This window comes from Gopherus evgoodei, chromosome 20, assembly GCF_007399415.2.
Source record: "Gopherus evgoodei ecotype Sinaloan lineage chromosome 20, rGopEvg1_v1.p, whole genome shotgun sequence".
In the NCBI taxonomy this organism is placed as follows: Eukaryota; Metazoa; Chordata; order Testudines; family Testudinidae; genus Gopherus; species Gopherus evgoodei.
The window spans coordinates 18364198-18376708 of record NC_044341.1 but is presented as its reverse complement, the minus strand read 5'-3'; the positions used below and the strand labels follow the sequence as shown (position 1 = coordinate 18376708).

General features: G+C 52.8%; 2 protein-coding genes across 2 annotated transcripts in view; one reads left to right on the top strand and one right to left on the bottom strand.

Annotated features, from left to right (window-relative positions):
- Window positions 1-1696, bottom strand: part of THEMIS2 (thymocyte selection associated family member 2) — a 66571-nt gene extending 64875 nt beyond the window's left edge. Inside the window, 1 exon segment of the mRNA XM_030538717.1 lies at window positions 1521-1696. Coding sequence (XP_030394577.1) covers window positions 1521-1614 — 94 coding nt within the window. The 5' untranslated portion in view covers window positions 1615-1696.
- An 872-nt stretch (window positions 1697-2568) lies between these two features.
- On the top strand, window positions 2569-6576 carry LOC115637784. Its single transcript, XM_030539379.1, has 3 exons — window positions 2569-2580; window positions 5079-5535; window positions 6218-6576. Exons 1-3 carry the CDS (start codon window positions 2569-2571, stop codon window positions 6574-6576), a joined length of 828 nt encoding a protein of 275 aa, XP_030395239.1.
- The last annotated feature ends 5935 nt before the right edge of the window (window positions 6577-12511 follow it).

Here is a 12511-nt window from a genome sequence, read left to right as displayed (position 1 = left end):
ATAGCTGGGGACCGGAGACTGAACTAGACCAGCCATTTCTGTGTTGACTCTACAGCTCTTCAGACCATCGCCCATCAACATTCTCGTTAGGTTTGTTGTTAGTGGTCATGGATAGACAAGGAGGGTGAGATAATATCTTCTATTGTACCAAGCTCTAATTCTGAATGAAGCTGGTGCAGTAAAAGACAATACCTTCTCCACCTTGTCTCTCTGATAGCCTGGGACCAGCACATCTACAACAATGCTGCAGTGACCATGGATGACATTTTTAATTTAAAAAACAAGGAAATTCTTCCAATGAAGTTAAAGCTGAGAGGACATGTCAGTAATTTAGGGTAAAACACATTCCAGGAAGGGTGTAATTATCCCAGTCAACCATTATAAACCTAGACAATTCAAAGTTAGTGTTAAACTGAAACAAAAACTAAACATGCTAAAATATGGAAATGCACAGCTAGGGTACACAAACAACCTTAATTTTGCCCTGTAGGGAGATGTGCGGGTGGTATGTGTGCACGCACACACACACACATACACACACACACACGCATGTATGCATACACAGAGAAAGAAAAATTCAGATGTGCCTTTAAAAATTAGTTTTATCTAATCTGGACCCACAACCCAACAATGACATAAATATCATAAATCTCAAGCTTAGTCAACACCATAAAACCCATGTGCTGTCAGTACAGGGCAGCGTGCACTGCATGTTTTCATGCTGGTACGTATTCTTAACTCCATCTTAACATTGCCTGCCTTTGCGTTAGCTGGGCTCTCTCTCCAATTTGACATCTGGGATTCCACCTGGGAAACAACAGCTCCAGCTCAGCAGGCAGGTCTGTGCCCTTCTGGCACAGCGCAGCTGGTTTATAGGGACTTTGGAGCCAGAGGCCAATGAATTGTCTCATCCTGCTGCCCATTGTGCAGTAGCTGAGAACCTTCCCCATAAAACCAATAGCACATTTCCTTCATGCAGTCTCTGCCTGTCTTCATTATGGTTTAAAAACTGTGATTGTGGAGGGGTTGTGTTTTTCATTGTTCAGATTGTATTAATTTCCCTTTAGTTGTTTACATGGGCAGAAGAGGGCCAGTGTCACTCCAAGAGACAGGCTTTTTTTGGTGGGAGAGGGAGGTAGTGCATGGCGTTTCAGTGAATTGCAATGGTCAGATCACAGCCCACTCCACAAGCTGTTTGGATACAAGTGAAGGCTTCCTGCCCATGGATTGGCAGAAGGACTGTTCCCCATTGCCGAGTGTTGTCACCACAGTACCTCCCGCTGGTGTGAGGAGGTGGCATGGAGTGGTTGCTATCAAAGCACTCTGTGCTGCTAGCACAGAATGAGGTGAGGCTGGGATGGGATGAAGAGAGCCCTGTCCTGCAGTGACTACAGGCAACACCCTGCTTCTCCAGCCCCTGAAGGAGTTCAAGGATTTGCAGATACAGGTCTCAAGGCCACTCCATTGGCACCAACAGCAGAGACATCCTGGCTGTGGTCGGGAAGCAGGCAGGTACTCACCTTGGAAGTACACCCCGGAACAAACCTTCAGCACCCTGGGCAGGGATTCAATGTCCAGGGATAAGATATACTCCTGGAAGGAGAGAGGCTCCATGGCTCTGCACCCTCCCTGTGGCTCTGCTGGGATCCGAGTGTAAGGGGAGACAGGGCACTCTGGACTGCACTGTGTCTTTCACTTCTGCTTTTGACTGAAATAACTTCCTTCCCCAAGCAGAGGCGGATGCTGCTGGCAGTGCCCCAAGCCTCTTACAAAGCCCTGGATGCCTCAGTGCTGGGACTTCCACCCCTTCTCTTTAGGCTCCCGTGCATTATCTTCACCAAACAGTATTTTTCCTTCCTGCCATGGCCACACATGCCAAAATTCATAGCCCCCAGCAGGGCCACTGGACCAAGCCACTGAATGCATGGCATTCATCCTAGCCAGCATTTACAGGTTTGTTCAATGACTTTTGCCTCCCCTGCTTTAAAAATTGTTCCAGCACTCTGGGTGCTTGGGCCTTTCTGTGCTGACGCTGCTGCTCTGCTTGGAGGGGTTTTGGTCTGTGAGCCCTAAGATGAGGAACTGGGTGCATTGGCTTAGCAGATATCTTGGCATCTCGGCCCATCCAAATCAGACTGTCTCCACACTGTGTCTCCTTGGCTTGCGCTGCGCCTTGCTGTCTAGCCAAGGCCAAGCTCCGAGTGCCCTGGAATAGAGGCCAACCCGCCCCCTGTCAGGGGCAGTTGTGACCACTCTGGAGTAAAGCCTGGGGCCCTTGCAAAGGGAGGGATTGGTAACAGGAGAGGGATGTGTGTCTGGGGTCGCCTAATACAACCTGCAACTCTCTGCACATACGCCAGCCCTCCATTTGCCTCTGGGCCCCCTAGCTCCACTCACCAGCCTCCCGACTTTCCCCTGGAAGGATACCCAAGTCTCTCCTCCCAGCCAGGGCCCCATCGGGTCTGCACTTTGCATGGCATGGCAGGGGGAGTGTGGGGTAGGGCTTAGAGCAGGGGGTTGCAAGTCAGCACGTCTAGCCTGTATCCCTCACTCTGCCCCAGCATCCCTATGGGATCTCAGGTGAGTCACATCCCCGGGCTTGCCTGAGCCCGGCAAGCACAGCCCAGAGAGGCAGGCACTGAGGTGTTTGGTCCCCTTCTCCTGCCCGGAGGGACAGCTGGGCCCCTTTGCTTGGGAGCAGCAGAGGCAGTCATGTGTGGTCCCCTCACCCCAGAAGGGCTGCTGAGGCTGTAGGGGCCCAGAGTCTACCCAGGAACTGGGGTGCCTCTGTTGAGGGAGGGGGACAGGCCCCCTGCACCATTCCTCTCCAGCCGCACTCAAAGCATAACATCCCACACCCCCTCTCTGGATGTGCTGGCAACAGGGCTGCGCGGGAGCCTGGCACAGCGGGTAGCAGCGTCCCTCCCACAGAGAGGTCCTTAGAGCCTAGCCTGGGCAAGTGCTCAGACATGTTGGACCTCCACTGTGCTGTAAATGGTAGTGACCTCCAGCTGGGTTCATGGTGAGATGCTGTGTCATGTCCCAGTGCTTCCTCATTGAGTTCTTCATGCTCACCTCCTGCCTGGGCCGCAGAGAGGAGCAGCCCAGGGCAGGGAAGGAAAAGCTGTCTGGACTGCCTGGACTCCCTTCTGCAGCATTCACTTCTCTGGGGATCCCTATAAGCCCAGCTCAGACACTTTTGTCCAAATTTTGCAGAACATTCAAGCCCCTGAACTTGCTGCCGAGCCTGCTCCGTGGACCGTGCAGCTTCCTTGCCACGCTCACTGCACAGCACGACAGGGCACTGCGTGACCAGAGCTGCCTGTGGGGGGAGGTTTCACCACAGGTCTCAGCCTGCTCATGTCAATTTCCTTCTCTGCTGGGGTTGTAGCCTCCAGGTGATAGTGGAAGGCTTCAGAGACAACCATAGCCAGCCCAGAGCCTAGGAAATGCATCTCTGCTGCTGCCTGCTCAGCCACCTGCTGGGGAGCCTGCCGTGTCTCTGGCCACGTCTGTGGCAGCTGGCGTGTGGCAGGGACAGCAGAATGGTTGGGAAAAGGTCCTTGGCTGGGCATTTCACCTGTGGTAAGGCAGAAGTCAGAGCAAAAGATGCAGGAAATTCGCCTCCATTCCTGTCACTATTTATATGCTGGGGGTGGCCAGGGCCCCTCTGCGCTGAGCACTGCACAAACATATCCAAAGACATGGTTCCTGCCCCAACGAGCTTAGCCCCAGCAACCCTCTTCTCCAGGGCTGGGGCACGGGTGATCCCCACAGCGCCCTCCGTCCTCGGTGGCATGGAGAGTGCATTCTCTTTCAATCCCCACCCACAACTCCAGCGCTGGGCTCCCATGGCCATGCTCCAACCATCCCTCGATGCGCTGGTCAGCTCCATTGCCCTGAGGCTCCTGCAGGGCAAAGCTCACGCTGGGCGGCTCCTGTGCACTTCTCAGAGCAGAGCTGAGAGCTGTGGATGTAGCACCAGACCTTGTCTACACTATCAAGTTTTGTCGCCCAAACTGTCATTTGTCAACCCAAACAGTGAGTGTGTACACACTGCGAGGCGACTTTTCTCTGGGATAATGCCCAGTTTTGGCAACAAAATCCATCCACCCGCACAAGAGATTTACAGCTTTTTCCTCTACATTTTTGTCGACAAAGTGCAAGTGTAGACACCACTCTTGATTTCATCGACCTCCAGGAGGTGTCCCACAATGCCCCATCCTGACCGCTCTGGTCAGCAGTTTGAATTCCACTGCCCTGCAGCCAAGGAAACAACTATCCACCCCTCCCCCTTAGAAGCCATGGAAATTTTTGAAATTCCATTTCCTCCTGGCTTGGCATGGTGAAGGCTCATCACACCTTCCCAGGTGACTATGGTGGCTTATCGCAGCAAACACTCTCCTGCCAGTGGCGGATTAACAAATTTGCCACCCCCACCCCTCCATGCCAGCTCACTGCTGCTCCCCCACTGCAAGCCTGGGAGGGAGGGGGGAGATGTGGCGCGCTTGGGGGATGGCGAGGGCGGAGTGATGGTGAGCTGGGGCAGAGAGTGGTTCCCTGCCCCCCTCCCTGAAGAGTTACTCCCTGTGCCCAGGTCACCTCCGCTATCCCCTAAGCATGCCACTACTCGCATATCCCTCCCTCCCTCCCAGCACTTTCGTGCAGCAAGTCTGGGAGGAGTGAGGAGAAGGGGAGTTGCGGTGCACTCGGAAGATGGAGCGGAGGTGAGCTAGGTGGGGAGCGGTTCCCAGCCCCTCTCAGGTTACTCCCAGCACCCACGGGCCCCAGCTCACCTCTGCTCTGCCGCCTCCGAGTGCCGCTATTCGCTTCTCCCTCCCTCCCTCCCTCCCAGCACTTTCAGGCGGCAAGCCTGGGAGGGAGGGGAGGAGACGAGCCGGGGATTTGGGGAAGGGGTGGAGTTGGGGAGGGGGCATGAGCAAATTTGCCACCCCTGAAAATTTTCTGCCCTAGGCCTAGGCTTTGCTGGCCTAGGCAATAATACGCCACTGTCTCCTCCTTGAAGCACTGCGGAGCTGCTGGATCTGCTCAGTATATAGGGAGAGTAGGCTGTGTAGTCCCAACTGTGCTTGAGCTGTAGGAATTCGGATTCCTATGGGCAGATTTCTCGAGGCTTGTGCGAAAAGGGCTGTGATTGGGACACACTGCAGTGCAGAGTGAAGACAAAGGAGCTGAGGCAAGCGAACCATAGAACCAGGGAGGCAAACCGCTGCTCAAGTGCTTCACCTAAGACCTGCCGATTCTATAAGGAACTGGATGCTATCCTCGGTGACTACCCAACCTCCATTGCTAAGATCCTCGTGGACACTTCGGAGGGCACGGAGATAGCGGAAAGAGGACATAACCCGGAGGATGAAGTTATTGATGAAGAGGTGGAGTTAGATGAGGATGTGCAGCTTCCGGTGGGGTTGCTAGGTGGGGCAGGCAGCCAGGAACTGTTCTCCACTCCAGAAGTGTCTAGCCAGTCTCAGCAATTGCTCTTCAGTGAACAAGAAGCAGGAGATGAGACACCTGGTAAGTGGCTGTGGCTTGTGTATTGCGAAGGTGGGTTCAGGGTATAGAAATAGGTGAGGCTGGCTATGTTTCTGTGAGGTGGACATTTCCCTGTGTAGCTAATCGGTACGGCAGAACACAGCGTTGATACACACTGAGATCTCATTGGAATCCCTCCAGAGAGATCTCCAGGAAAGTTTCCGGGAGGTACTCAACAATCTTCTGCCAAAGTTTCCATGGCAGAACAGCTTTGTTCCTTCCCCCATTGTAGGAAACTTTCCTGCACCATTCAGCAATCATTTGTGCAGGGACCAAAGCGGCACATGGGCGAGCAGCATAGGGAGCAGGGCGGAAGCCACAAGCATGGAGTAGATGTGCCCTCATTTCCTTGCTGACCCTTAGCAGTGAGATGTCTGCTAGAATTACCCCCGCCTGTGGAAAAATGTGGGAATATTTTAGAATTTGTTCCCTAGAATGCTGCACCATGACCCTTGCAAAGAGTGTGTGCTCTTTTCCCCATGGGGAGCGCCCCCTCTCCCCTGCCAACACTCACCATGCTTTGAGTGTTTGCAGAGATGAGTGTCTGGCTAGGGTCAGTGGGAAAGTGATGGCAATGTTGCAAAAGGTGCATTTAACTGAAATGTTTCAGTGCTGTGCGTGAACTTAATCCTGCTTCTGTGCATTGTCCCCTGTGCGTCACCAGCTGTGGCCTTGAGGAACACCCCACGCACTCCAGCTGAGCGTCTCCACCAGATAAGAAAGTACTCAAGACGCAGCAAAGAAGACATGTTCTGGGAGGTCCTGCAGTGCTCCAATGCAGAAAAAAGGGAATGCAAGGAATGCTGGGAAGCCGAATGGCAGGACAGAAAAGAGAATCACGCATTTGTTAAGGACACAACTGAGCAGATGCTTAAAGTAATGGAGGAGCAAACACAGATGCTGAAGTCCTTAATAGTGCTGCAGACTGAGCAGATCAGTGCTCGACCTCCACTGCAGCACATTCAGAACTCTTTTCCATGCTCCTCCAAACTCCATGCACACATTCCTTTCCACCTTCTATGACTTCTCAGTTTCCCCTTCACTCCACCCACTCAGACAACTTTCACAATGATAGCTGGACCTACACACAGTTGTGAAAGTCTGCTCTTCACTGGTTCCTCTTTCCTTGAAAGCATGTGTGTGTTTGTGTGTGTTGATTCTTCTGCAATAAAAAAAAAGTTTTATAACGGTAAATCGTCTTTATTTTTTTCTACTAGGTGAGATTGCAGGCACTGCCAATACATACATTTTAATCACTTTATTACTGGAATTGAAGGCCCCAAATGTCATCATTACCCCCTAGGAAAACTACATGTAATGTAACATTGAAGCAACTCAGATAGAGATATATGTTACTGGTGCTCATTGTCAAAGTGCTGCCTCAAAGCCTCTCTTATTCGAATAGTTCCTCTCTGAGGTCCTCTGACTGCCCTGGTATCTGGATGCTCAAAATCAGCCAAGTAGTCTGCCTCAGCACTCCACTCCAGAGCAAACCTTTCACCCTTAGCTTCACAGAGATTATGCAACATACAGCATGTGACTATGACCATAGGAATCTTATCCTCAGTGAGGTTCAACCTGCCATAAAGGCATCGCCAGCGTGTCTTTAATCTGACAAAGGCACATTCAACTGCCATCTGGCACCTACTGAGCCTGTTGTTGAACGGCTTCTTACTGCTGTCCACGTGTCCTATATAAGGTTTTATGAGCCATGGCTGTAAGGGGTACGCAGGGTTCCTCAGGATCACTGTGGGCATTTCAAAATCCCCCACTGTAATCTTCTGGTTAGGAAATGAAGTCCCTGCCTGCAGCTTTCTGTAGAGGCCAGCATTCCTGAAAACGCATGTGTTGGGCCCCTCCCCAGACTACCCCACATTGATGTCAGTGAAAGCCCACAATGATCCACAAGAATCTGCAACACCATGGAGAAGTACCCCTTCCTACTGATGTACTCCGTTGCAAGGTGGGCTGGTGCCAAAATTGGAATGTGCGTGCCATCTATTGCCCCTCCACAGTTAGGGAAACCCATTTCTGCAAAGCCGTTCACTGTTTCACACACATTTCCCAGAGTCATGGTCCTTCGTAGCAGGATGCAATTTATTGCCCTGCACACTTGCATTAACGCAGCCCAACAGTCGACTTCCCCACTCCAAATTGATTCGTGACTGATTGGTAACACTCTGGAGTCACCAGCTTCCATACAGCAATTGCCACATGTTTCTCGACCAAGAGGGCAGCTCTCATTCTGGTGTCCTTGCGCTGCATGTCTGGGGCGAGCTCTGCACACAGTTCCAGGAAGGTGGCTTTCTGCATCCGAAAGTTCTGTAGCCACTGCTCATCATCCCATACCTGCATGATGATACGATCCCACCATTCAGTGCTTGTTTCCCGAGCCCAAAAGCAGCGTTCCACCCTATGCACCTGCTCTGTGAATGTCAAAAGCAATCGAAAGTTGCTCCTATCCATAACATGCAGAATGTCGGGCACCTGCGAGTCTTCCTCAGTTAGGAACTTCATGATTAACTGCACTGCCATCCACAATGTCTTCATGACAGTTAACAGAGCACAGGAGAGCAGTGTGGAATACTTCCCTTCTCACAACGATACCGGGGTGCACAGCAAAGAAGGGCCATTGAAAAAATGCCACGAAAGAAAGCTGGAAGACCGAGTAGCGCTGGGACAGAAAGCAATGCATCACGGGACATTTAGCACTGTCCCAAGATGTGCTGCAATCTGCTCCGTTGTCCCACAACACCTAGCAACAGAAGGACTGTGGGATATGTACCCACAGTGTATTGCTCACACTGTCAATTGATGCTGCTCCTACTGTGGATGCTATCTGCTGATAGAGGAAGCAAGTGTGAACACAAAATTGCGATTTTTATTATGACGACTTCTGGGTGTCAACATCACTTTTGTTGACACAAATTGGTAGTGTGGACATAGCCTGAGTGTTCCCTGTTCCCCGCATCAGATGCTGTGTCCCGGAGAGGCTGGGGGACAGAAGGCCTGGCAGCCACAGTAATGGAGGTTATGTGTGTGAACAGCGCATGGCTGTGCTGTGGGGAGGAGGCTGTTGCAGGCCAAGGATGGCTTTGTTATGAACTAACAGAAGGATCTGCCCTGGACATGGTGCAAGGAGTGGGACATGAAGGTGCCAGCCAGGCCCAGCACCAGCTGCACCAAGCAGGCACCACCATGCTGAGGACCCGGTGCTCAGTACAGTGAGCATGTGAGGAGCGTGGGGAAGGTGCCAGCCCTAAGCAGGAAGAAGGCAGGGCACCTGCTTCTTGCATGAGAACCTGGAAATCTCAGGCCCTGAAATCCAGTACCGGTGGTGCCAGGCCCACACTTGGAAGGGGCCCACAAAGGGTTAATCCAGCCTGGGCCACAGTGCAGCAGTGTGAAGAGTCAGCAACTTCCCAGCGCCAGCTGGAACACTCAGCAGCCTGGGGAGCGCAGTGAGCTGGTGCAACAGGGACTGGGTGTGGCAGGTATGCTGGGAGTTGTAGTTTGCATGTTGCTGTGTTCCGCTGGGGCCCTGGGACCTGCGCTGGCAGCTGCACTACTAGTCCCAGAGCGCCCCGTGCCATGCTACCAGCCACCCCAGCTGAAGCGGGAGGAGTGGACCAAAAAGAATCCCAAGCAAGGAAATGGTCTGGTGCAGGGCGAGGGTTCCCAGCAGTAATCCCACTGCGCCTTCCCTCCCGCTCGGGCCACAGGGTGGGAGCTCCTGGCTCCCCCCTCCCCCGAGTCTCCCCTGTGCTTCCAGGGCAGTGGGGGCAGCCACGGTGCTGTGGCTCCCGAGCGGTGTGCAGCCCCCCAGCCATCGCGATGCCCGGAGGCCCCTGGGCACTGTCTCGACCCTGCACTTTAGGATGGGGGTGGTTGTCTGTGGTCCCTGGCAATGGGGGGTGGTGACAGCGGGGTTCTCAGTGCTGGTTGCTGTGCCCCCTGCAATGAGGGGAAGGGGTGCGGCGATGTTTGGGGGGACAGGAGACGCAGGGTGTTAAGGTGGGAATTGGTGTGGCAGGGGGCAGAGAGAAGGAGGGGAGAGTCTGCATGGAAGTTGGCTCAGTGTGTGTGTGGGGGGTAGTAGAAGGGAGGGAGGTGACAGCCCCAGGGGCAGGGGTGAAAGTAACTTACAGGACTTACCGGTACTGCCCGAGTCCTGAGGGGGACGTGGCCTCATCCAGAAGAGGCGTGGCCTCTCAAAATTTAAAGGCCCTGCAGAACCAGCTGTGGCCGGAGCTGCAGCTGGGATTTAAAGGGCCCTGGGCTGCCCGCAGCCTCGGCCAGCCCAAAGCCCTTTCAATTCCCACTGTGAAAGTCGATGCGGTCCAGCATGGTGTACTGGCTCTTGCCAGTACACCATACCGGACCAGAGCAGCTTACTTTCACCTCTGGAGCAGCAGAAATACTGTCTCCCCTGTCCCCCGGCCCCTCAAAAGGGCACCAGCACCCTCCCCACGGGATAGTAATACATACGATGTAAGCAGAGTCAGGATAAGCTCTACCCTGACATCTGGTGGAAAGAATGTCAGAGAGTGTATTTGCATAGGCACGCCTACCCTATCCCAGACTGCTGAGCGGTGGGACTGCTTGGTGACAAATGACTCACCCTCAGTTGGGTGGTACTTGCTAGACAAGGGACATGGGTTCCAAAATCCAGTGAACTAAGAGAGGCTGGGGGCAGGTATTTGTGCCTGGTGGTGCAGTCTCCTTGTGGAGCCAGAAGCACCAGTTCCACCCCCTCCTCTCTCCACTGTGGAATGTCAGAGTTGATTTTTTTTATTCCCTCAATCTAAATACAGGTTACTGAGCTGAACTCACTTTGGGCTAATGGTGCACTAGCACTGGGGCTCCCCTACTAAGAGCTGAGATCACTAAGTTGAAATCACTAAAGAGCTGAAATTACTGAGCTGAGAGCACTGAGTACTGTGCTAACTAGTGGGGGAGCCTGAAGCTATACTGTGGAACAGAGCAGCTGGTGGAGTGGAGCAGTTGCGGGGACGGCTGGCGTGGATCACAGGACAGCTGGTGGCAGCAGAGCGGCTGGCAGAGCGGAGTAGCTGTGGGACGGGTGGAGCGGCCCACAGAGCAAGCGGAGCCGAGCAGTTTGCAGAGCAGCTCATGGAGCAGAGCAGCTGGTGGAGCGGAGCAGTTCCTGAGGACGACTGGAGGAGCAGAGTGGAGCAGCTGGTAAAGCGGAGCAGTTCGTGGAGAAGGCCGAAGCAGAACCCACGGAGAGGCAGGGCGGTTGGCCCCGGACCACGTAAGGTGCCCCTTTCTACCCAGGCTGGGGGGAGGGGCCTCTACAGATAAACTCTCGAACTCTGGGTGGCATTGACCAGAGACTTTTGGGTTGTTGGACTTTGGGGTGATTGGACTTAAAATCCTAAGGGGAAAAAGGACAGTGCCAAATGTACTTGGAGGTGGGTTTTTGTTTATGGTTTGTGTTATAACCCGGTTTGTGGTGTTCCTCCAATGGGATGCTGCATTGATTCCTCCCTTTATTAAAAAGATTTTGCTACACTCAGATTCCGTGCTTGCGAGAGGGGAAGTATTGCCTCCTAGAGGAGCCCAGGGGAGTGTGGTATGTGAGTGTCCCAGGTCACTGGGTGGGGGCTCGAGCCAGTTATGCATTGTGTTACTGAAACGGAACCCCTGGATACTGAACCCGGCCCTTGTTGCTGCCAACTCAGAGGGGCAGAAGGGTTACACTGTATATACGTCTATGTGTATGAATGCGTCACAAACAATGCAGCTGCAGCCTGCCACCAACCAGCAGCGACTCCAGCAACCGGCCACTGTGGGCTGCTGCCTGCAGAGAGCCAGCAGGTGTCGCTGGGCTGGGTCTGCCAAGGAGTAACCAAGGCAAAAACCACAGCCAGCCAGCCAGGGAGGGAGCGGGGAGAGGAAGTCAGGGGTGAATGAAGGACCACTAGAATAGCCTTCATGAAATATACAAAATATCTAGAGAAAGTTTTGTCAATTTCAGCCTCTGCACTCTGCAGGCAGGACAAAACAAAAAGAGATCTGAGATTGCACCCGATGTTCTAAGGACATTTCAGGTATTTAAATCAATATATAAAGAGGGTGGATTGGAATGAAAACTACTATTTCTTTCAAACGAGGTACAATGATTTCCCTGAACATTCAGTTTTCCCCTCTAATCCCTTTGTGGTTTTGTCTATGGGGGCTATTTGTTTTCCCTGTGAATCTTTAGTTGCTTTAGCAAAATTGCTTTGCCCAAAATAAACCCTAATCATCATGACACATCTTTCCACCATGTTCTCCATGTTTTTTGTGTTGCTTTTTTTAAACAGTAACATTTCAAAGAGGATCTGCAAGCAGTTTCGACATTACAACCATGATCCTCTGCTGGGGAGGGAATGGGATAGATTTGAACTTGGAAATGGTTCCTGATTTTGATTGTGTTTAGGAGATCCCCTCATCCCGGGGTCAGAAAAGAACTGCCCCTGCGATGGTCACACACACCCAACAACAACTGGGAGTGAAATTAACAAGAATGCCAGAAATGGCTCCTAACTCTGGGCGCTGAACTGCACAGGGAACAGCTGAGTTTAAACCGTTCTTTTGCAGGCAGCAGCAGCAGGCATCTCAGCCAGTCTCCCTACTGCAAGCTAGAGCTTAGAGGAAAACCCCTGCTGGGAGCGGGGAGGGGAGGAATGCAGAGCCTTGTCTGCAGCCTGGCTGGAGGAGGGGGACGGAGGAGACGAGAAACCAATGTGACAGTGAGTTTTCCCCTTCCACCTGCTTTTATTAGCTCTAGATTTAAGCTGTGCAGCCAAAATCTTGCATTTGTTGTGTATATTAGTATTGGAGAGATCCCCTCACCCTGGGGGCAGAAAAGGACTACCCCTGCCGTGGTCAAACACACCCTCCCCTCGACCCCTTCCTCTCAGCTATGGTGAGTGAAATTAACAAGGATGCC

Coding starts and splice junctions, on each gene's coding strand:
- LOC115637784 (XM_030539379.1), top strand. Junction 5,536..6,217: donor AGCAGGAGATGAGACACCTG/GTAAGTGGCTGT, acceptor GTGCGTCACCAG/CTGTGGCCTTGAGGAACACC.